Source organism: Chrysemys picta, chromosome 1 (assembly GCF_011386835.1).
Source record: "Chrysemys picta bellii isolate R12L10 chromosome 1, ASM1138683v2, whole genome shotgun sequence".
In the NCBI taxonomy this organism is placed as follows: domain Eukaryota; kingdom Metazoa; phylum Chordata; order Testudines; family Emydidae; genus Chrysemys; species Chrysemys picta.
In genome coordinates, this window is record NC_088791.1 from 19,355,131 (window position 1) to 19,380,304 (window position 25,174).

At 43.1% G+C, this 25,174-nt stretch overlaps 1 protein-coding gene across 11 annotated transcripts in view; it reads left to right on the forward strand.

Moving 5' to 3' along the window:
* SEMA3D (semaphorin 3D) overlaps positions 1–25,174 on the forward strand; it is a 195,190-nt gene that overhangs the window by 79,929 nt on the left and 90,087 nt on the right. For all 11 annotated transcript variants that reach the window (XM_005304502.5, XM_005304501.5, XM_065553614.1 and 8 more), the window contains 2 exons: positions 6,977–7,137; positions 25,078–25,140. In XM_005304502.5, the coding sequence (XP_005304559.2) occupies positions 6,977–7,137; positions 25,078–25,140 (224 nt within the window). The remainder of the gene's footprint in view (positions 1–6,976; positions 7,138–25,077; positions 25,141–25,174) is intronic.

The following is a 25,174-nucleotide window of genomic DNA, read 5'->3' on the forward strand; positions in this document are numbered from 1 at the left end:
GTGAAACAGTACAGACTGTCCACCTGAGGCTTGCAGGCCAGTTACAGCAGGAAGCTGTGGGAGGTGGATGGGGGAGAGGCAGGATGTGCAGTTCTGAGAATTGGGAATTGTGGAACAAATGTGATTGGGTGAGAGAGCTTTATTTGAAGGGTGGGGTTTCTTTTCTTCCATTCCAGGCTGACCTGCCATATGAATAGGGTGGTGGGGTGTGGCTTGTACCCATCAGTGGTATTCCGAGGCTGGCATGGGTGTAAATCATTTGTTCTGGATGAAACTTTCCATCTGTAACCTTTAATGGCCATCGTTTCATTTAAAGAAAAATCTGCGAATTGAACTGCCTTGGTAACAAAGATGACTTTGCTTTATTTGGCAGTAACGCAAGAAAGATAAGCTGCTCTCGGAAAAAGGGAACCTGTGCAAATCCACAGCCTGAGGTCTTCTTCATAATAACAAATATTTCAGTCGGATACGTTTTCATTTGTGCTGTCTAAAGCTAACTATTTAGTTTGGCTTCATGGAGTTTGTGAACCAGGCCTTATGCATTTTTCACCAATAACATGAAGTCACAAAGCAGCATTTAATCATCTCTGGAATAATAATACTTTAACTGTTATTTGTGCAGCTGTTTCTCTAGTCAAATTTGTTTGGAAATGGAATGCTCTGTGCACCACACCTATTTCATTCTGCAGCTCTGGACGCTCTTGGAAATTTAAAATAGCTGCTTAGTCAGGACTCCAGGAGCTAACACTACAGTTACTGGGAAAAATGCCACGGGATATTTAAAAAATGTATGTTCAAATATGTACACATACACACACGTTCTTTTAAGGCAGGCTCCTCAGTAGGTGTAAAGGGGCCCCACTCTTTAGAAATGGGTGGAGCTGTGCCCATTCATACCAACTGAGGACCTGGTCCATAATTTAGAAAAATGGCTCCATTAGGTCATCGAAATGCGAGTGGCTCCAGCTAGCAGCATTTCTAATGCTGTGATGGCGCATTGGTCCAAGAATAAGGGCCCAATCTTGCATGACTGAAGTCAATAGGACTATCTGCACAACTGCAATCGGGGGGTGGGGTTACACATTAAAGTCCAGGTAAGCAGTGCAAAAGGTGGCATGTTCATTCATAATACAATGTATTTTTATTACAGCACTGCTGTACTGTAGAGTAACAATGCTACTGGTACGGCCAGTCAGGTCTACTGAGATGCTTTTCTCCATTAATAAAAATGATGGCATGACTGTAATTTCCACCACTTAATAGGCAAACATTAACGTAGATAAGGAACTAGCTGCATGCTGATATAATGGCCTAACTGGAGCCTCTGAGGAAATGATAAAGATTTTAATCTTTAATAAAACAGAAAACATACCTCTTAAAGTGAATGTTCACCATACATTAATAAATGACCATATGGGTAATTAACTCTGTTCCTGCGTAATATGAGAACACAGTTTAACTGTTGGAATCAGTCAGCCACTAACTGATCACGGTGCAGTGCTGCAAATCTACACATTTCTCTAAGGAGCAATACATTCTCCTGGATGGCAGTGGACAGGGCAATTTTTCATGATAACTTTGATCATTTTAATATCCTTGATAATCTTTAATAGATTTACCCAAAAGGGCTAGGGGGAAACCCATAAGTTTGGCTTCTTTTTAATGTGAGTGGTTGTGATGATTAATCTGGCAATAATTTAATCAGTTCTCTGCTAATGTTGCTTTGCAAGTTTTTAATGGGTCACATCTCAGTTTTAATCCTATCAGTGGCAATAGGCAGAGTCTAATTTCCAAGCTTTTTTTCAGAAATAAATTAGTTAAAAGTAAAAACGCTGCAAGCTGGATCCTTCACTGCCTTGCACCTTGTGTTGTCATTTATACCTGCATAAAATCAGTGTGAAATGCGTCCGTTCCCATTTGATAGCATTTTGCACCCTCCGTGCAGGATAAATTACTGCGCAAGACAATGGAAAATCCGTCCAAGTTCTCCAGGCTCCTAGTCAAGTGTTCCAGTCATGAGACAACCCTTTCACTTCCCCTTAATAGCTGCCTGAGATGGTTACTTAAATTTTCTTGACAGTATTTGCTCATGAAGAAGGAATGACGTATTATCCTTTTGGGATGCTCATTGCAGAGATATTTCCTTCCAATTAAGCAAATAAAAAAGGAAAACAGTGCCTCATTCCTCCCCTCTCAGATATGTTGGATTCCATTGCTATATATTTTAGCAGGTTGACTGATTTAATGAGCTATAGCAATTAGAGCCAAGTGGGAGAGGGCAGTAGCTGTCTATCTCTGGATACCCAGATTCAAATCCTGTTTTACTAGGATGCAGATGAAAATGAGGTCAGTGGTCTCATTTAGACACATCACACAATCTGTCATTTTGATTTTGTGCTCATGAGACTTGGGACTACAAAAAGAGGGGGTGTCTGTTAAAATGCACTAGCCTACAGTCGTTCATTTAAAATCTCCTGTTTTTTTTTAAATTAATCCCAGCAAATTATCCATGGCTGATCTATGTAGCTGTGTGTTCCCATTGCTGTTACTCTCATCTCTCCTCCTTGAGCCCATCCATTGCCTGCTACACCCAACTCTTATGCATTGTTTTAATCTAGATTGCAAAATCATTAGGACAGGGATTTACATATACTATGGGCCAGACACCCTGGTCTCTGCCATCCCCTTTAGCCCAGGATGGTGTAGAGCTGATGTGGGGGAGGGGAAGGGCAGGAGGGAGGAGTGACTGGAGCATGATGCTCTCCAGCAATGCTCAGCTGCTGAGTAGGGCCTTAGGGACCACTGCTAGTGCAATTTAGAGTAGCCTGAGGAAGTATTAAGTGGCTGTGACCCATTACTCTGTTGTGCACAGCTGCAGAGAATCGTCTCCTATATATTTTCACAGCATCCAGTACAATGGAGCCCATTCTTGACTGGAACCTCTGGGCACAATAGTAATGCAAATAATATTAACTACAACTTTGGAAAGAATCTTGAACAACTTTAAATTTCCCGTGGACAGATGTCCACATCACACACACATAAAAAAAAAGAAAAAGCGCACCGTAAGTGGCACTGATTGGCTGCCTCCACAGAGACGCCAGCAAATGAATGGATCATGGAAAATAAATCATCCCCTCAACCTCCATTGGCAGAGCAGTATCGGTAAGCTAACTATGCGCGCTGTACCTGCTCAGTGGATAAATGGAGATATTCAGGGTGCACTGTCTTGTCTCCACTGGAAAATTTGGTACCCAGTTTCCAACAAAAAGAAGAACAGGAGTACTTGTGGCACCTTAGAGACTAACAAATTTATTAGAGCATAAGCTTTCGTGGACTACAGCCCACTTCTTCGGATGCATATAGAATGGAACATACTGCATTTTAGCCTGCAGTAGTGTGAGGAGCAGTCTGGACAGGGTTCAGGTGTTCATAGCATCATGTCATGAAAACCTGTGCAGGCCTAGCTCCCTTCTGCTCTTGGTCTGAGTAAGTGACAGCTCTTTTAAAATATTATTTATTTGCTAAACACCAGCAACATCCTTGGCTCTAAAAGACACACACACAAAGACAGCCCTGGCCTGAAACAGTTTAGGCATAACATTTGAATTAATTTCCTATTTAAATTAAGATTTTTCCAAATATCACCAGATAAATCTCACCTAGGGGAACAGAAGCTGCAGTATGGGACAATTTGTCTGCAGATTGTGCTGTAACAACATTCAATAATGAGCCAGACAATAATACCTGGACTTCATACATAAAGATGACAAAGAGCCAGTTTATAGCTATTGAAACAATATCCTCATTAGCAGATGAATAATGATAAAATATTTATTTTTTCTTCCCCAATATTGTTTTCCCAATAAACTGGCTTAATCCTTGAGCAGTCTATAGTGTCTGCCATATCTCTGTTTGTGTGCAAGAGTCCTCTGGGGTATTCCCTTTATTTTGTTGAACGGGGAGTTCCTGTTTGTGAAAGCCCGATAACATTTTTCTTCATGTGCTGGGTGTATAAATCATGCTGGTTAGATAAATGGGTGGGAGTAAGTCCACCCACCTTGAGAAGGAAGGAACCTTGATATTGTTCTGTTGATCCCAGGATTCATCTGTCTCTCCCAAATGTTGTGTGTTGTTCAGTTTAGGGAACCAGGCCATGAATGATTTATGTACATGTTTAAGCATGTTCTCCCCCAAATTAGGGCTCTCTTCCACAGCGTGAAGGGAAAACTGATCTAGCACTGCCACATGCTGGACATGTAGTAAAAAGAAATCAAAACTGAACTTTTCTTTATGTCAGGTGGAAGAGGAGGGGCTATCTTAATAATCTGCTTTAGAATTAGAGGATGGGTCTATGGTGCTAAGAACAGAGGTGTTTATGGGGACCGTCAGGTAGAAGAATACCAGTAGGTGAATTGGTTGCTCAACTTTAGCCCTGGTTTATGCTTGCTTTCCTGGTGAGAACCCTGAAAGAGGGCCCCTAGGCAGAAAGCCCTCCAGAGCTTTGTTCAGCTGGTTTCAGTCATAGTCCTCGTGCTCTTCTGTGTGCAAGTGTAATTCACTGATTGGCAAATGTTTCGTGTCCGCTTTTCTCCCAGATCCACAGAGTCAGATAAAGCCCATGCTACAGAAGGGGGCTCTGGAACTCAAGCAGTGGAGACTCATGCTTTTAGCTTTGGAGATTCCCCTGTTCAATCCCCAGTGTTGGCCAAGGTGGATATCACACAAAAGCAACAGCTCAGTTCAAGTTTGGGCACTAGATTGCTCAGGTTGGACAACGTGAGTGGAGGGGCCTAGCAGTGGCCTCACTTCCTCTGCTGATAAATTAGCAATGCTGGGGCAAGCACACACTGACTCCTTTTCATGGGGGTACACTGGCTGTGCTACTCCAAGGCTCCTGGAGGTAGGCAGCTAAATACCTTGAGGATCTGGGCCATTGTGCCTGGCTCAGGCACCATGCAAGTTTCCTTTAGCATTGGCTGGGCTGGTGTGCCTCCATACTGCCCCCTACTGCAAGACTGAACCTTAATGCCATATCTGAGTCTCATATGTATTGCTTGGATCGTTTCGAATGTTAATACTATGCTCCGATAGATCCCCAACCACCTGGTATGGGGTAGGCAAGTGGGGAACTGAGACTTTTTATGCTCTGCAGTGTTGTCGCCATGTCAGTCCCAGGACATTAGAGACAAGATGGGCGAGGTAATATCTTTTATTGGACCACCGTCTGTTAGTGAGAGAGACTGCTTTCAAGCTACACAGAGCTCTTCCGCAAGCCTGGGAAAGGTACTTAGGCTCTGTCTACTCTTACAATGCAGCTGCGTTGCTGCAGCGCGTCTGGTGAAGACGCTCTACGCTGACAGGAGAGAGCTCTCTTGTCAGCATAATAAAACCACCTCCGCGAGCAGCAGAATCTATGTTGGCGGGACAAACTATCCCACTGACATAGCACCGTGCATACAAGCGATTATGTTGGTGTAACTTATGTCACTCAGGGGATGGAATACTCACACCCCTGAGTGAGATAAGTTTTCCCAACATAGGCGGTAGTGTAGACATAGCTTAAGAGTATCACAGCTAAATACAAGATGGAACAGATAGTTTAGCATAAGTAGTTAGCACATATTGTAAGGTACCATTCAAGGTGAAGTGGCCCATTGTAGTCATAGGACAAAAAGGAGGCTTAGTGAGGCTGTCTACACTACAGCCTATATTGGCAAAACATACTCGTTCAGGAGTGTGAAAATTCCACCCTCCTGAGCGAAATAAGTTACTCCAACATAAGCGCTCATATACACAGCGCTATGTCTTCTGCCGTGGGTGAAGGTGGTTTTATTATGCCCATGGAGAGCCCTGCAGAGGTGCTACAGTGGCACAGCCGTGTCAGTACAGCTGCGCCGCTGCTGCGCTGCACATACAGACATGGCTTGAGTTACAGATTGTTGTAATAAGCCACAAATCCGGTGTCTTTATTAAGACCATGATTTTTAGTGTCTAGCTTATGAATTTTATCTCCCAGGCTCAACGGAAAGCTGCACAACACCTTCAAAGGACAAGCCTGGGAGATTAAATTCATAACTTTACTAGACACTAAAAATCATGGTCTTAATAAAGACACTGGATTTATGGCTTATTACAACAATCTGTAACCCACTAACTCCCCTTTTTGTCCTAAGACTACAGGGATTTTAATGGCCTACTTCACCTTGAATGGTCCCTTAGAATATGTGCTAACTACTTATACTAACCTATCTGTTTGAGTTGGTATCTAGCTGTGACCCTCTCCTTTCCCAGACTGGAGGAAGAGCTCTGTGTAACTCAAAAGTTTGTCTCTCTCACCAACAGAAGTTGGTCCAATAAAAGATATTACCTCACCCAGAATGTCTCGCTTTTTATGCTAACCTCTATCAATTTTATTGCTACCTCAACCTCTCAAATCCCTCCATTCCTGCTTTATCTCGTTGGTTCACCTGTTACATCATGTCTGATATTTCTCTGGGTCAGTGACTGTCTTTATTGTTACGTTGTTTGTTTTGAGCCGAACACATTGGGGTCCTGGTCCTTGATTGGGGTGAATAATCAGAATGGTAATTAAAATACAGAATAATATTAATAACATGGCCAGATTTTGTAGCAGCAAGAAAAAGATGTAGCAAATTTCTTCCAAAGTTTTGCCTTTTTCCTGTTTCCAATTTCTTTCAAAAGTCGGATTCCTCAGAGACTTTTTAAAATATTTATTAACAAATTTTTACACATTAAAAATCAGTTGTGAAAGTGAATATAATCCAATTGAAAGCCAAAAAAAAAAAATCATGTTCGAGGATAACAAAACTTGTATTATGACTGCAGAAAGATATGCTGTCCGCTGCAGTTATCTCACCAGCAACCTCCATGGTGGTTGCGTATATTTATAACAGACACCAATGAGTCATATGTAAACATTTTGATTATAAAGATTTTCTTCATTTTCCCACAGACTTGCTGCTTTCAAACAGCTGTATCCCATTCCTGGGCTCAGCGGAGGGGTTTGATTTTCGGACCCTGCTGCTAGATGAGGAGAGGGGCCGGCTGCTAATCGGAGCTAAAGACCACATCTTTCTGCTCAGCTTGGTTGATTTAAACAAAAATGTAAAAAAGGTCAGTTTGTTTTCTACGCAGTTCATCTGATAAGTTTGTTTTCAGCCCCTTTCCCGGCCTTGTGTTTTGGTTTTTGTTTTTTCTGTCTTCACTGGCTAAATGGCAAATTCACTATGTGATGCGTCCTCGTAACAGGACTTAATAATCTCACCTCCCATTGTTACATGGTTTGCTTTTAATCATCTGAGGTGATCAGTGTGTGTGACCCCTTGTAGCAATAAAGGAATGTAATAAGTCAGATACCTATAGCGGCTGTGCACTTCATGAAACCATAATATCAACAATAGACAAGGACACCTCTCAAAGTATTTGTTTCTTCTTTCCTCTAGCCTAATGGAGACATTTGCAAGAAAAAAAAACAAAAAAAAAAACAGTGAGGTCAGTTCTGTCCTTGCTTACTGATTTAATTGGGGTTATGGGTCTAACTAAAAGTAGAATATGGCCCATTAGTATGTTAGTCTGCTGTGTTTTAAATGGCACTCAACATTTTGAAGGCAATTTAAATATTCTTAACTGTATTAATAATCAGAATTATTTGGGTTATAAGGGACCTCTATTGGGCTATATATATTGGGGTATAGCCCAGGCCTCTACCCTGGGTACAATTAATTTTGTAACTTCTAGACCATATCTAAGAGAAGGATGTCAATTTAAGCTTCAATATTTCCAGTGGGGATGATGATTTGATGCTTTTTGCACACACCTTTGGCCTCTAGAGTATAAAAACCAGGTGCTAACACAAAATCTCTAACTAAAACTGCTTTTGATTGTCACATGTATGTTTCTGATTGAAGAAAGTTAAATCCTCAGCTGTATTTTATATTTTCTTTAAATATAACAGGAGGTTTTAAAAGGTAAATTCTGCTGTGGGCTATACCAGTATAACTCAATCTGGAGTAACTTAACTGAAGCCAATGGAGTTAATAGGTGTAACAGAGGAGAGGTTGGGCCCGTCTGTTTGAAGGAAAAACATGAGAGCATTGTAGAAAAGAGTTTCCAATAACAAACTTCACAATCTGAATAGCTTATTCTTATTGTTTTATTCATATTTCCTTGTATGCTTTTCCGAATTCTCATTTTCAGTCTTAGAACTCAATAGTATAGTCAGAACTGTGACAATGTAAAAATGGCCCCCACTCATCTCTTAGGGATAGTTAGAGATAACAGAATTATTCCTACCGCAGGCTTTCTTATCCCAGGTTTTGGCAACTGGGCAGTGGAAGAGAGGGAAAATCACTTGTAAGGGAGGCAGATTTGTTTCTACAAATCCTTACTTTAGCTAACCTCCCATTGATTTCAGTGGGAGTTTTGCTGCTATAAGCACCACAGCATTCAGGCTGAAGTTACTGAGGATATGTCTATACTTACCTCCGGGTCCGGCGGCAGGCAATCGATCTTCTGGGTCCGATTTATCGCGTCTTGTCTAGACGCGATAAATCGATCCTGGATAAATCCCGGAAGTGCTCGCCTGCCGCGTCTGGACCCGCGGTAAGTTCGAACTAAGGTACTTCGACTTCAGCTACATTATTCACGTAGCTGACGTTGCGTATCTTAGTTCGAAGTGGGGGGTTAGTGTGGACCAGGCCTGAGACAGTTACCATGGAAGCACATACTGCTGTTTCTGCAGAAGTGCTTTCCAGAGTGTAAACTCACTTGACAACAGAACTCAAATCTACTTGTGATGAATCAAAATCAATAAGTGAATAACTGACCGATACTGTGATAATTTGAAATATGTAACTAAATAAAATGTGCAGATTTTAGTAGATTCTAACTTCAAAGGAGGCTATGTGTGTAGATGTACCCCAGGATCAAACTCAGTTTTCACTCACAATTTTGCTATGGAGTTTCCTTTAACTGTCTTGAGTTTTATCACAAGACAGCCACACAAGATATATTTCAGCAGCTAAATAAGTAACCAAAGGTGCTGAGAACCTACTTATCCCATTAATTTAAATGGGAGGGGCATCACTTTTGTATACTGGACCTTTTATTTAAATGCCTAAGTATGGATTTCAGTGCCTAATTGTAGGCACTCAAGTTAGACAATATTGGTATCTATGTCTGTCTTATCTGTTTAGTGCTGGCATCCATAACCATAATATACTTCAGGGGTAGGCAACCTATGGCACGCGTGCCAAAGGCGGCACGCAAGCTGATTTTCAGTGGCACTCACACTGCCCGGGTCCTGACCACCTGTCCGGGGGGCTCTGCATTTTAATTTAATTTTAAATGAAGCTTCTTAAACATTTTAAAAACCTTATTTACTTTACATACACCAATAGTTTAGTTATATATTAAAGTCTTATAGAAAGAGGCCTTCTAAAAACGTTAAAATGTATTACTGGCACGCGGAACCTTAAATTAGAGTGAATAAATGAAGACTCGGCACACCACTTCTGAAAGGTTGTCGACCCCTGATATACTTACACAATGATGGGGGAGAGAGAGATTTCATGAACATTGTAGCCTAAGGGTACTCTCCAGTACCAAATGCCAAAGGGTACTCTCCAGTAGCAAATAAGTGTCAGAATGTAGTGTTTGTCTGTGCTGTGTTTAGACTGACTGTGGTTTTGATTGGCTCTGTGCCACTCGGCTCAGCTCCAGCCTTTCCCTGTGTGAGGAAACCACACATGTTGGGGCTACCAGCGTCTGAAGTGTGTCTTTTGTACTCTTTGGACTATATAAGTCTAGGGTGTATTGTGCTATAGGTTTCTATTAGGGATAGAAGCAACATATTAGGATATTAAATTTCTTCCTGCAAATGGTACAATTACAAATGACTTTGCAGAAGGATGAGGCAAGAATACTGTGCTTAGAGGTTTGAGACGGGCACAAGAGGTTTGCAATCAGAATGAAAGTTTGTGTAACTAAGGCACAGGGTTTCATTCTTCAGGAAAAAAAAAGAGCATGAACCATGTTTGAATTTTATAAACCTAGTGAATCTAGAGATGTGCATCTAGATCTAGAGAGTAACAGGTTGTTACTCAGTTTTGGGGGATTCAGAGGAACAGTTATAATCCTGAATATCTAACTCTGAATATCCCCCTATTTACACTTAGAATCAGGGCCAGCTCCAGGGTTTTTGCTGCCCAAAGCAGCCCCCCTCCCGCCAAAAGAAAAGCCGCGATCGCGATCTGAGGCGGCAATTCGGCGGGAGGTCCTCGCTCCGAGCGGGAGTAAGGGACCCTCCACCGAATTGCGGCCGAATAGCTGGACGTGCCGCCCCTCTCCGGCCTGGCTGCCCCAAGCACCTGCTTGCCAAGCTGGTGCCTGGAGCCGGCCCTGCTTAGAATGCTACTTTCTATATATTCACTTGCCAAAATTATATTGTAGAGTCTGTTCAGATAAGTTACAGTATTTCTGGAAAAGCCTCAAAAGCAGGGGGCCCTTCCCCCTTTTTTAAAAAAATACCTTTTTACAACTTTCTGTTACAGCATAGTTAGTTACATATGTTGGCAAGAGACAGAGCAGCTACTCACTATGAAATTCTTGATGAGGAGTATAAAATATAGATTCTGTATTCTGTCACATCACAGTTTCATCACCAATTAACATTTTTTCCTTTTCTTCAAGAACATGGTTTCTTTAATTGTTGTAGCTTTTAATCAGCTTATTCTAGGTAATTGTGGAGGTGATTGACAACTCCCATCTATTACTGTGTTAATTTTGGTATGGTTGAAAAACCACCCCCTTTTCAGCACAGTACATGCAGTCACGATCGTCCTCTAGAATTTAAAAGGAATGAATACCATTAAAATTATAGATCAATTAATTTAGGATTTTGTAGATATTACTGTAGAAATATGTAGCACTTAATAGAGTAGGATCAGCTTTCTATAGCAGGGATAGAATTTTCAGTGAAATTACACTGGACCTACAAACCTCAAGCGGGTTTTCTGTAAAATTCCATAGGGCTTTTCCATAAGAGAGCTCATAGGCATATGCCCTAATGTCTTCATCCAAAGAGCTTAAGATACTTGACAAATATTACAAACTGCTTATAAAGAAGAGACCCAGGGACTGTCTTCAAACAAATAATAACTGCAAAATCAGCATAGAAGTAGACAGAAAAGAGCACTAGTGGATGTTTGTTACAGCATGTCACTCCTAGATGGTATACTTGAAGAATAGTAGGTTGTAACCAATAGAGGGTGTAGTTTAAAAGGAAGGCATTGGAAAGGATTTTGAAGAGAGCATGCTCCTCAGAATGATGAAGAGGTGAAAAGGAGTTTTGATAGGCATCCGGCTGGCTGAGTTCCCGCTGAAATGATTACTTCTATACTGATGGGATTCATTTCATTTACTGTATTGTTAGAGCACCTAGAGCCTTGGCTTATTATTTTAAATTTAAATAAACGAATAAATAAAGTAAATAACTTCAGTCAACTGTACACATGTTGGTGAAAAGGCTGCACAGGAATTCCCATATGCCTCTGCATCTTATGTACTTACAGCCCTCAGCAGTGTAAGCAGAGTTACATGTTAGCGTGGTTATCACTGTCCGATCTACAGTGAGACCCACCCTTCTCTGCAGCAATAGGAATGCTATCAAGAGCTGACAAACTCCTGAAAAGCTGCCAACCTACAGGAGCTGTCAGCGCCAGAAAACACATCCACATATGGGCCAAATAGATAAACGTGTCACATCCCCACTCTCTTCTTTGGAAGGAGTTATTTTGACCTGCCACACTGTGCATGACATGGGTCACAAATTGTTGTTGTTCAGAGTCTCCTTAGCTTGCAGCTTGTTTTGTGGCAACACCATGTGAATGTTTGAGGGGTAGCATGTGGATTAAGAGTCTTGTGATTTATCTCTTTTCACTTTTGGACAGACCCCATCCTCATATAGTAAAACACTTGACAAGGGCCCCATTTTGCCACACATTCTCAGGCAAAACTTCTATTTAAATCAGTGGGAGTTTTCCCTAAATCTGGACTAAATTAACGGGAATTTTAGCATAGCAGTAATGTGGGATTGGGCCTGTATTAGGGCACTGAACCGTGGGGCTCATGCACACATGCAAGTGTGGCTGTTAAGGCCCTCAGACCAATTAGACTGGGAAATGTAGTTGCAGGTAAGGTGTCCTGCAGGAAATTGGATACAGGGCTTCCTACCTCTTATGCAGAGGAGCAGACAATGGGGACCCAAGGTGAGGGAAGGGGCTCTCTGCACCAGTCAGGATGTAAGACCGGAAAAGGAGCCACCTGCAAAGATCAGGAGCTACCTGGGGAGAAGCCTCAGCTGGGGTGGCCTGTGAAGTTCTAGAAGAAAGGCTGGAAGGGCTGTGAAGCTACGACAAGCCCATGAGGGGCAGTGGGACTCTTCTCGCCTGTGTTTGGTTTTGGTCTGAATGTCTGTTAGTAAAGAAAGCCCTGAGAAGAGAACTGGAGTCACGGTGTTGTTTAGGGTTACCATACATCCTCTTTTTCCCGGACATGTCCGGCTTTTCGGCAGTCAAACCCCCATCCGGGGGGAATTGCCAAAAAGCCGAACATGTCCGGGAAAATGGCGGCTCTGCTCCTCCCCGACTCTTCGGCTCTGTTTAAGAGCCGGGCTGCCCGAACGCTACCGGCTTCGGGCAGCCCCGTGCCTCCAGACCCTGCGCCGCCAGAGCCCGGGAGGGGAAGCGCCCGGCTGGGGGCGCAGGGTCTGGAGGCACGGGGGCTGCCCGAAGCCGGTAGCTCTCGGGCAGCCTGGCTCTTAAACAGAGCCGCGGCGGCTGGAGCCTCCAGCCCCCGGGGCTCTGTGTAACTGACACAGTGTCAGTTACACAGAGCCAAAGAGGAGCAAAGCCTCCAGCCACCGGGGCTCTGTGTAACTGACACTGTGTCAGTTACACAGAGCCGCAGCCGCTGGAGGCTCTGTTTAAGAGCCGGGCTGCCCGAGAGCTACCAGCTTCGGGCAGCCCCCGTGCCTCCGGACCCTGCACCCCCAGCCGAGCACTTCCCCTCCTGGGCTCCGGCGGCCCAGGGTCCGGAGGCACGGGGCCTGCCCGAAGCCGGTAGCGCTCGGGCAGCCCGGCTCTTAAACAGAGCCTAAGAGGAGCAGAGCCTCCAGCTGCGGGGGCTCTGCTCCTCTTCGGCTCTGTGTAATTTATACAGTGTAAGTTACGCAGAGCCGCCGGAGCCCGGGAGGGGAAGTGCCCAGCCGGGGGCACAGGGTCTGGAGGCATAGGGGCTGCCCAAAGCCCGAGCGCTACCGGCTTCACGGTTTGCTGGGCAGCCTCCAGACCCTGCGCCCCCGGCTGGGCGCTTCCCCTCCCGGGCTCCAGCTGCGCTGGGGAAGCGCCGGCTGGGGGCGCAGGGTCTGGGGGCTGCCCGGGAAACCATGAAGCTGGTAGCACTGGGGCAGCCCTTTCCCCCTGGCTGGGAGTGGGAGGGAGGAGGGGGCGGAGTTAGGGTGGGGAAGGGGCGGAGTTGGGGCGGGGCTAGGGGTGGGGAAATGGGCGGGGCCTGGGCCCGTGGAGGGTCCTCTTTTTTTATTTATGAGATATGGTAACCCTAGTGTTGTTTGGAGCTTGCTTGCATCTTTCCCCACTGCTGGATTAGCCCACCAGTTTACATGGCCTCAGATGCACAATGAGAGTTGCCTTCTTGGTGGGCTTCTTCTCATGGAACTCGCTTCCCTGTATGTTGGAACACTTTCCTTAGTCCCAAATCACATGGAAACCTACAGCCCAATGAACTGGGTGAAGGGATCACTTCATCTTTCGTTTAGACTCAGCCACGTCTGTGATGAAAGCCCAGCAGCCTTTCAACAGCGCAAAGCAACACAGGACAAAGCAAAGACCAGGACATTATGTAAAGAATACCTTATCTGACTGGAACGGCACAGGAGTTTTAGTTAGAAGAGAGTGTATCTTTCTTTTCCTTTTATAATGCTGCCATAAAATCAGGGCCGGCTCTGGCTTTCTGGCCGCCCCAAGCAAAAAAAAAAACCGCGGCGGCCAGAACAGCAAAGCAAAAAATAAAAACCTGCGGCGCGGCCAGAGCCAGGGTGTAGGGGGACTCCCTGCCCTGCAGATGTGCCCCGGCTAGCGGGGGGAGGGGGAGGGAGCGGGGGGAAGAGAGAGAAAGGGGGCAGCCAGGGCTTCAGCGGGGCACTGCCACGCGGCCCCTCCCTCCGTGTCCCCTGCCGGGAGGGCTCCGCACCGCTCCGGTCGGCTGGGAGGGAAGGAGGCGGGCTGCCCTGCCGGGCATGGTGCAGGGCGCTCCTGTCCTCCATGCCGCTGCCCCCTACAGGGCGGCCGGAGCAGAACAACAACAACAATAGCAGCCATGCCGCCCTAGGATTGGGCGGAATGCCACATCCTAAAAGCTGCCACCCCAAGCATCAGCTTGCTAGGCTGGTGCCTGGAGCCGGCCCTGCATAAAATACAGTGCAAACATCCACTGACATATTCATAGGTTTCAGAGCAGCAGCCGTGTTAGTCTGTATCCGCAAAAAGAACAGGAGTACTTGTGGCACCTTAGAGACTAACAAATTTATTAAAGCATAAGCTTTCGTGGACTACAGCCCGCTTCTTCTTATGCATCCGAAGAAGTGGGCTATAGCCCACGAAAGCTTATGCTCTAATAAATTTGTTAGTCTCTAAGGTGCCACAAGTACTCCTGTTCTTTTGACATATTCATATGTCACTGCTTGGCTTTTGGTGTAATGAATAGTTGATATGCTTCCATCTGAAAGATCCTGCTCATCGTGGGCTTTGCCCAAGTTATGTGAGGGTGGGATTTGCATTCAAATGCAAGAGGTGAGACTAATGTGAAAAGGGGTGGTATTTTCCCTAGCAATCATGTGGAGCATAGTTTTCCCCTCATGACAAACAAACTGTGGGGTAATTTCTTCTCTCATTTACGGGGAGGCGGGGGGGAAGCAGAGTAACTCCATTGAAGTTAAGGAAGTCTTTCCAGTTTTGCACTTGTCATTGAAATCAGCATCTGGTGCTTTTTTTAATTTTCTTTCTAATTTCCCTTTGTGCCTGTAATGGATCTTTAAACATTCATTTTACAAAAATAGAAATACGAGGAAAAGATTATTTTCTTTTAATATAATTGATAGTTTCAATACAATCAAATCCTAAGGTAAAAATAGTTATATATTGAAACCTCACTCTAGGGTTTAGACAGAAAAAAGATTTGGGGGCCCCGGTGGATAATCAGCTGAACATGAGCTCCGAGTGTAACACGGTGGCCAGAAGTGTTAAGGATCTTAGATGCCTAGACAGGGGAATCCTGAGTAGGTTATTTTATCTCTGTATTTGGCAGTGGTGTGACCATTGCTGGTATATTGTGTCCAATTCTGATGTCCACAATTAAAAAATTGGATAAATTGGAGAGGGTTCAGAGAAGAGCCATGAAAATGATTTAAAGGATTAGAAAACATGCCTTATAGTGATAGATTTAAGGAGCTTGATCTATTTAGCTTAACAAAGAGAAGGTTAAGGGGTGACTGGATTAGTCTATAAGTACCTATATGAGGAATATATGTTTGATAATGGGCTCTTCAATGTAGCAGAGAAAGGTATAACACAAACCAGTGGGTGGAAGTTGAAGCTAGGCAAATTCAGACTGGAAATAAGGGGTAAATTTTTAACAGTGAGGGTAATTAACCATTGGAACAGTTTACTAAGAAACGTGGTAGATTCTCCATCACTGGCAATTTTTAAACCAAGACTTGATGTTTTTGTGGAAAATATGCTCTTGGAATTATTTGGGGGAAAGTTCTTTGGCCTGTGTTACACAGGAGATTCCTTCTTGCCTTGGAATCGGTGAACCTGTGAATCAAAAGTCTTTATAGGTCCCACCACTGTCCTCCATTCAGAGTATCAGAGGGGTAGCCGTGTTAGTCTGAATCTGTAAAAAGCAACAGAGGGTCCTGTGGCACCTTTAAGACTAACAGAAGTATTGGGAGCATAAGCTTTCGTGGGTAAGAACCTCACTTCTTGCATCTGAAAAAGTGAGATTCTTACCCACGAAAGCTTATGTTCCCAATACTTCTGTTAGTCTTAAAAGTGCCACAGGACCCTCTGTTGTTTTCTCCAATCAGAGGTTACTCTCCAGCAGCCACTTGCCAGATCATTCCCATGTTTAAGTTATAGGATGTTTGTGAAGTGTAAAATCCAAGCAGAGAATGTCTCTCCCGCTTCCAGGCATATTTACATGGGTTGATGACGTTGTGAACATACGCAGTAATTGGGAAGCAATAAAATACACTAGTTTTACAGTGGTGTTGCTCCTGAATTATGCCGGGCAAGAGGAGAATCAGGTCCCCTTTTTGAGTAGCTTGCTTGTATATCGTGAACCGTTTTTTCCTGTACCTGTTTTTCAGTCAGTAATAAAATACATGACTTTGAAAAGCCCTGTGAGATGCAAATCTGTGAATGTGCATTTCAGGTGCAAGAGTCAGATCGTCAGGTGTGTACGTGTTGTTGAAAGTTTGGAGATGTGTGGCAGATGTGCACTAAAGGAGAGAATATATGCCTAACGTTTTAAGGAGCTGCAGCTATTTTTGTGGTTCATTTAAATCTTGATGCTTCAGTCAAATTGGTAAAAAAGAAAGAGTAATTATTAAAAACATTAATTACGGAACAAGATTTAGATAAGGAGTTTACTTTTAACTCTTGTTTGTTTAGTAATGGTCTAAAAGAATCTTAGCTTTGAGAGTGCAGCAAATACAATGGGATCCTGTTGAAAGAACTGATTTGGACAATCCTCCCTTAATAGCGGTGTGTCTGAATGATCTGTGTCCAAATCACTGAACAGTGAACATCTCAAAGTGGACACATACATAAAACAGATTTCATGTATGTACAGAGCAACTGTCATACAAACATGACATTAAAACTGGCCTTACCTAGCATTCCCAAATGCTGTAAACCTTTTTGTTTTGCTGCTAAGTAATATGCAAAAAAGTGTGAAATTCTTTTGAACCTTTGAACAAAATCTAAGAAATTACTTGGAATTTCTTTTTACCAACTGCTCCACTGATCAGTGAAAACAAATGACAAGCACCCTAGCACCAATATGACCTGATTTTCTGGAAATTTAATGTGTAATCCATAGAGCTGAATGACCACCACAAACAGAGTCATATGCCATAATGTTAAAATTTTTAAATTTTTGGGCATTTTATTTAGACCGACATAAAACCTTTTATTGATGCTGCATGTTCTTTCTATCTTACTTAGCATTTTTTCAACCATGGACTTCAAAGTGATTTATAAAAGAAAGACCAGTAGCATGACCCCCATTTTAGTGATGGGGGAAACTGAGGCACAGAGCAGTAGAACAAATCCTTTGACTTCTGGCTCCCAATCCACTGCTTGAGGAGAGCATGCCACTGCCTTATGGTGATACTGGCCCAGATTGTGAATCCTTTACTCGCATTGGTCAGTAATTCCCATAACTATAGTCCTGTAGACTTAAATGGGTTTATTTATATAAGTAACTGCTTGCCAAGGAACAGGGCCTTCACAGCTGGGCCTAGAATTATCCTATGGGGCCTTCCAGCAAACCCATACTCCTGTCTGTGGTCCTTATATGAATAGTTCTATTAACTTCAATGGGACTGTGTAAGTGAGTTAGGGTTTGCAGGTTTGGGTGTGTAATAATCACTTTACCTTGAAAAGTTATAGATGTGTTTCAGGCCCGTAAAACAAATCAATGTCCAGTGTGTTTACTGATTGCTAGTTCTGCCTTTGCAATTGGTATATCGACTAATGTTGGGATCTCTTCTCTGTGGATCTATATACTGAGCACCTACTAACGTCAGTAGGGATGTTGTACCATTGACACTTTGAACCTTATACAAATGAAAGTCTGGAGACCAAACACAAGCATTAGTTCTTGGCATGTCTATAAATCTGTGTGTATTGTATCTCTTAACATAAGATTTGTTCTGGTGTCATTAGCTAAGATTCTTTCTCCCTGTCACAATGTGTGAAATCCAGGCCTCTAAAGCGGGCCATGCATCCCCTAAACCCTCAAAATAGGGATGAAGCGATCCCTCTTTACAGGGCTAAACACACCCAGTGTGTGTTGTGTGCTGGTTGGCTCATGCCCACCACTTGAGATGTGGCTGCATTGCAAGGGTGTTGCATGTACCATTTATAAAGCACTTTGGGATTCTTCCGGACGAATGGCATGGTTGCCCCAATTCAGCAAGGTACCTAAGCATATGAATAACTTTAATCACATGAATAGTCCGATTGAAGTTAGCGGGACTACTCAAAGTCAGTGAAGTTAATGGGGCTGCTCGAATGCTTAATGTTAGACATGAGTGTAAGTATCTGATTCAGTTATTTGTATTGTGGTAGTATCTAGGCAACCCACTCATGGACCAGGGCTCCATTGTGCTAGGTGCTGCGAAACACAGAACAACATTAAATAATAATACCTTGCTCCTATGTAGGGTTACCATTCGTCCGGATTTACCCGGACATGTCCTCCTTTTTGTGCTAAAAATAGCGTCCGGGGGGAATTTGTAAAGCACTCACAATGTCCGGGATTTCCCCCCTCCCCCGGCAGGGCAGAGCAGAGCGAGCGGCTGGGAGGGCTGCAGAAAAGTCCTGGGCTGGACTCCGGAGCAGCTTCCTCCTCCCTGCATTCTGAGCCGGCCGGCAGCTCCTCCTCCTGCAGCCCGGTCCCGCAGCCCTGTGCAGGGCCAGGGACCGGGTTTTGTTGTGCTGGGGAGCTCAGCCATGTGTCCGGCTGGCACAGAGCCCAACACCCTGTTCTGAGCAGCAGGGTGAGGGGGCAGTCAAGAAACGGGGGGGGGCTTTTGGGGGGGGGAGTGGAGAAAGTTTTGGGCAGTCAGGGTACAGGTAGGGGGTAGGGTCCTGGGGGGCAGTTGGGGGGGGTCTTAGGAGGGGGCAGTTAGGGGACAAGGAGTGGGGGGGTGGGGGGCTGGGAGTTCTGGGGGGGAGCTGTCAGGGGGCAGGAGTGGGGAGAGGGATCGGAGCAGTCAGGGGACAGGGAGCAGAGGGGTTTAGATGGGTTGGGAGTTCTGGGGGGGGGGCTGTCAGGGGGTGGGGAGTGGTTGGATGGGGCGTGGGAGTCCCAGGGGTCTGTCTGGGGGTGGGGGTGTGGATAAGGGTTGGGGCAGTCAGGGGACAAGAGGCAAGGAGGCTTAGATAGGGAGTGGAGTCCTGGGGGGCAGTTAGGGGCAGGGGTCCCAGGAGGGGGCAGTCAGGGGACAAGAAACGGGGGGAGGGTTGGGGGTTCTGGGGGGGCGGGAAGTGGGAGGGGCAGTGGCGGGGCTAGGGCGGGGCTCCTCCTGTCCTCTTTTTTGCTTGTTGAAATATGGTAACCCTATCCTATGGAGTGCTTTGCATCCGCAGACCAGTCTCATTATTTTACAGATGGGGCAACTAACACAACGAGAGGTGAATGACCATGCCCAAGATCAACCAGCAGCAGAGCTGGGAGTAAAACTCTTATTGTCTGAATCCTAATCCAGTGCTGTCTAAACCAGGCCACAGAACTTCTCTGCTCCAAGATCCTTAGAATTTAAGTTTAAGGCACAAGACCACACATGTCTTCAGACAAACAGGTTGAGATGCACAATGAGACAACAATGGTCAGCATGACAGGCAGTGGTCTTAGCACACCAACTGCTGCACTGAATTCCTTGCAGAATTGAGGCCTTTAAGGATGTAAAATAGGATGCAATTATATAGTGTGTGTGTGTGTGTGTGTGTGTGTGTGTATATGTGTGTATACATACATATATATTTTTTCTGAGTTCATTTTTATTTTTACAATTCCTTTCCCAGAGTAAAAACAAGTGTTTAGAAAAAGAGAAATCTTATTCTCCTTCAGAAAGTGAATTGCTTCTGAACTGAAAGAGACCTGTGTGGTGTCTAGTGTTTTGTTGTAATCAGAAATCAATTTACAGCTACACTTTAAAATGGTACCTAATCTATGATCCATTTATGTATTTTTAGTTTTGTATTCCTGGGAGGTTTTCTTTCATCCTTCCAGCAGATAACTTATTATCCTGCATTTATTAGGTATTTTTAATTTCTTTCCTGTTAGTAAATTTAAGAAAATATTTGTAGAATTACTTAAAAGTAATAATAGCGTACTTTCTAGATCAGAGCTACATAAGATAAAATCATGAAACTATAAAGTCAGCTTTGACCTTTAGATCTTCATTATATGTACTTTCCAAGAAAAAAATATGATTAAAAAAAAACCCACCCTTTTGAGTGGATGGATTACGTCTTTAATACAGTTACATTCTTCACTTAAATTAGGTAACCTACAATTTTCACAGATATTTAAGATACAGATGCTCTCCATGCAATTTATAAGCTATAATTGGTTGGATTTATGGAATGAAAACTCATTATTTTAAATCCAGAAATAATAATTCCGTAAGACTTCTAGTGCAACCTCATAACAGATTTTAGCAGGGCATGCATGGTAGAATTTGTCCATGTTCATTATCATGAAAATGGTTTTGTTAATGAGCTTCCTTCTGAGGAATTCCAGAACAAAACGGTTTGGTCCGTAAGAGATTACAACACTTACATTTTGCATTGAATGAATAAGCTGAAATGCATCTTGCAGAATAAAGTAAGTTTTGCTCTGACCTTGTCAGTCCAAGCCATCCAGAGATTGGTAGATTTGTACATTTTAAAGTCAGAAGGGGCCACTAGATTGGCTAGTCTGATTTTCTCTATAACAGAGTGTGACGGATGCCACCTGGAACTGGGGTACCATTGAGCCCCACTGACCCACTAGCCTGGGCTCCCTCTTACACTGTACTGCTGTGACAAGCTGCAAAGCCCTCTCCAGCCTGCACATTCACCAGCATACATACAGGTAGGGACACACCCAGCTGCAGTTACATGCAGACTCTCAGACCAGCCCCAGCATGGGAAGGCTAAAGCTAGAGTAAGTACCAGCTCCTCAGGCATGCACCCCCTCTGGAGTATAAATCCACAATTATCCCATCTTGCATTGCACAGGGAATTGTACAGCGTAAGCTCATAACATTTGCCTCCTCCTTCAATGTGGAGAGGACTATGCAACAGCTTTTTGCCCCTGAGTTATGATTCTCACACACTGGTTTAGATAAAGCAAAAATAAGTTTATTAACTATAAAAGATAGATTCTAAGTGATTATAAGTGAAATAAAACAGATCAAAGCAGATTGCCTGGCAAATAAACAAAAAATGTAAACTAAATTTAATATACTAGATAGATTGGCTATGAATAGCAGATCCTCACCCTAAGAACTGATACAAGCAGGCTGGAAATTCTTAAGGGGCAAGCTGCACTTGCTTACAGCTTGGAATCCCCAGGTGTTCCATTCACAGGCTAAAAATCTCTTTAGACTGGGACCATCACTTCCCCCAGTTCAGTCTTTGTTCCTCAGGTGTTTCCAGGTGTGTTGTGTAGGGGGAGTGAGGTACCATCATGATGTCATTTCCCCCCTTTTATATCTTCCTCCCACTTTCTGGAAAGCTCTTTTGCTGTGACTTGGGTCAAACAATTCCCATTGTGTAGAGCTAGCTCTGAGAGGTTTCTGTTGTACACAGTTCCTGGGGTAATCCTTGGGCTTGTGTGCATTTCCTCAATAAGCCATTAACATTGTTTGGCCTTTTTACTGTGGTACCCAAAAGCTGCTTGTGGGTGTTTTCAACCTCATCACATGTTTCAGTAAAACAAACATAGCCAACTCTCTAACTTCACATACGACGATAGCACATACAATACAACGAGATATTAATGTCTAGCGGATCAAGACTTTTAGAATGATACCCCACAAAGCATACTTTGTACAAAACATATCTTAATTACATGACAGTGGTGAATATTGGGATGCCAGGATGTCACACATAGGTCATAAAATTTTGTCCATTTACTTCTATGTTAAGCCCAATAAATTTTGTTGACTAAAGCATATCTTCCAGGATCGGGTGACCAGATAGCAAGTGTCAAAAATCGGGACGGGGGTAGAGGGTAATTGGCAACTATATAAGCAAAAGCCCCAATATACTATCAGGACTGTCCTTATAAAATTGGGACATCTGGTCACCCTATTCCAGAAAGGCATCCAGTCTTAAGTTTATAGCTAGGATATTTGAAATGCTTATGCAGGTAAATAGTTTGATGCACATGATTAGTCAATGGGACTATTGACATAACTAAAGTTACTTATGAGGGCAGCAGGAACAAGCCCTGGGGAATTATTGTGTACAGTTTGATCACTTTTAGAACTAAAAGAGCTTCGACTCCATGATCATACTTAATAATTTATTATGTAATCTTGATGTGTTACAATTTAGAAATGGCACTTTCAGGGAACATCTCATTTCTCACATGAAAAGTAAACAGACATTCTATTAAATCCTTTGTGCATAATTGTAAACAGATTGTTAAGCTGCAGCACTTAAGCTACCCTTCAGTGACTGATTTATGTCTTTTGAATGCTAAGCTCTGAGGCTGTCAAGTAGCTAGGATGTAAACCAAGTGACTCTTCTGTAGTCAGGATTGACTCTGTCTGTTTACTCAGTCAGCATGGCAAGAAGCGTTCATGTCCCAGCCTGATCTGTCCATTTTGTATAACAAATGCTATCATGCCTTAGGCTTCAGTCCTGCAAAAGACTCTGCCCAGGAATTAGGGTCCATCCACCTGAATCTCTTACCTTGCTAATGCTGTACCCCATTGAAACCTATGCCATCTTCCACTCAGTCACCCCAACATCTCACCCTGATGACCCTGCATCTTTCCCAGTACTTTCTCCCAAACATTCTGGTTCCATGCCCCTGGAGACCATCAGACCTAGGTGCTTTCTGGAAGAGCAAATTAGAGCTGCAGTTCCTGAGATGACATTGTAAGGCCTTATCTTTTGTTTAAGTAAATATTGCTGTAAAGGGTTAAAGTTTATGTAACTTACATTTCCTTTACTGCTAGTTTCTTACCACAAAGGTAATTGTAAATGAATGACTGTATTTTTACACTAAGGGAAATACATATGGCCTGATTGCACATCCCTTATTCATGTAGGAGTGAAATTAATTTCCTTGCAGAAGGCCAGCACATCCCATTTCTGGCTGGGAGGAGAACAAGAAGGGCTGGAATGCAAACAAGGGAGGTTGTTCTCAGTCCCGTTTTGCAGACTTGGGAGGTTGGGATGGTTCAGAGAAGCATTGCACATAAATCTGGAGCAAGATCTTGGGCTGTGTTAAGGCTTCTTTGGCACTTTCAAGCTGCCCTAATTGTGTGGAATTGAGCTGGTGTAGGGGACATGCCTTGGCAGAGGGGACATGGCTAGAATGTGCTTCACTCCAGCAATCCCCATCCCTAGCGCGCTGTTATAAGATGACATGATTAGAGTAGCCCTGAGGATTGGAGGAGTAAAAATGGTGCCAGAGAGCTACTTAAGTCTCCAAGTTTTTTAATCTTGCTCTGAGCACAGCTCATCTACCCTCCAACATCCAGAACCCTAAAGTTATCTGAACTGAACTCCAATTTTGAACATTTTGAAGCTCACCATTATTGGGTATAAATCGTATTGCCCTTTCTTCCATCTGAAATTGTACAGAGGAATATCTTTCAATTTAATTACCATGAATTCAACGCCTTAAATCCCCTCTCAGAAATAATATATATATATATGTATATATTTGGTGAAGGCATATCTGTATTGGAAAACAAGCCTTCTGTAACATCTGCTCTGTACTATAACAAATCTAAACTCTTAGCACTGCGGTGTTAAGATGTGAACAATCCAAGATGAATTGTGAAGTGCAATCCAAGATGAACATTATGCTGTAAGAACCCAGATTACTGGTAAATCACTTTTGGGCTCCTGAGGCATGAGGCATTAGATGTTTCCTAACTTGCATTCGGTCAAGACCATCCCATATTAAATTATTTCTGCCCCTTTGCTGTCAATCAGAAAAAAAAAATCCTGTCACTCAGGCTGTCTTAAAATAATAAAAAACAGGAATAAAGATCCCTGGTCAGCTCAGGGCAAATAAATCATGTTGGTTTTGGAAGTGTACTTTTCCCTCTCTTTCTCTCCCCTCCTTTGAACTTATCGAAAGTTTGTATTTCTTAAGCTGATGGATTCATACATCTATTTGACAGTGCCCTATTTTGATTGCTTAATTGAAATAAATGGGCCAGCTCCTCAGCTGGTATAAATCAATGTAACTCCATTGCCATAAATGGAGTTATGACAATTTATGCCATCTAATGATCTGGGCCAATATTTCCAAAAATACTAATTTCCATATGTCAGGATTCTAAGTGTATAGGAAAGAAAAGAGATCTATTCAAAATGGCATGTAATTCTGCTTTATGCATGTATGTCATTTTCTACAGGTATATGCTTTACTATAAGTCAGTTCCTGCTGATGGGTCAGATTATTGAATTATGTGCTATACATTTCTGACAAATGTCCTTTTTGTTCTAAAGATTTCCCTAAAGCTATGCTTAGTTTTTCAAACAAAACCCCTTTTCATTTTAAAATTGGCAGACACAGCTAAATATATATTTGCCAAAATACAGATTTGCCAAATCTGTAGCCACTGGGCTAAATTCACTTTTAGTGTAATTCCATAGATTGTAGTCATTTTACTCTCAAGCTGAATTTGGTCTGTCCTATCCTTGAGCACCAGACACAGCTCATCATGTTAAAAATGGATATGAATTATTGAAACAGGTAAAGGGTCTTAAAGGTTACCTTAAAATAGGGAAATAAAATGAAGAAATGAACAAATGACAGGCCACATTGTATTTAAAGTCTGTATAGTCATTATGATAGTCTTAAAGGAATACATATTCATATCTCAGTTCTTTAAATATACATAAGGTTATTTGAGCTGTTCTTTGCAATGACATACTACAAGCAAAATCACAAGAAAAAATAAAATGCTGCAAAATCTCTGGTCCTAACACACCTTTAAATGTGTTACAGATTTACTGGCCTGCAGCAAAAGAGAAGGTGGAAGTATGCAAATTAGCTGGGAAAGATGTCCAGGTAAATACAGAACATTTTTTTCTTTATTGGTGCT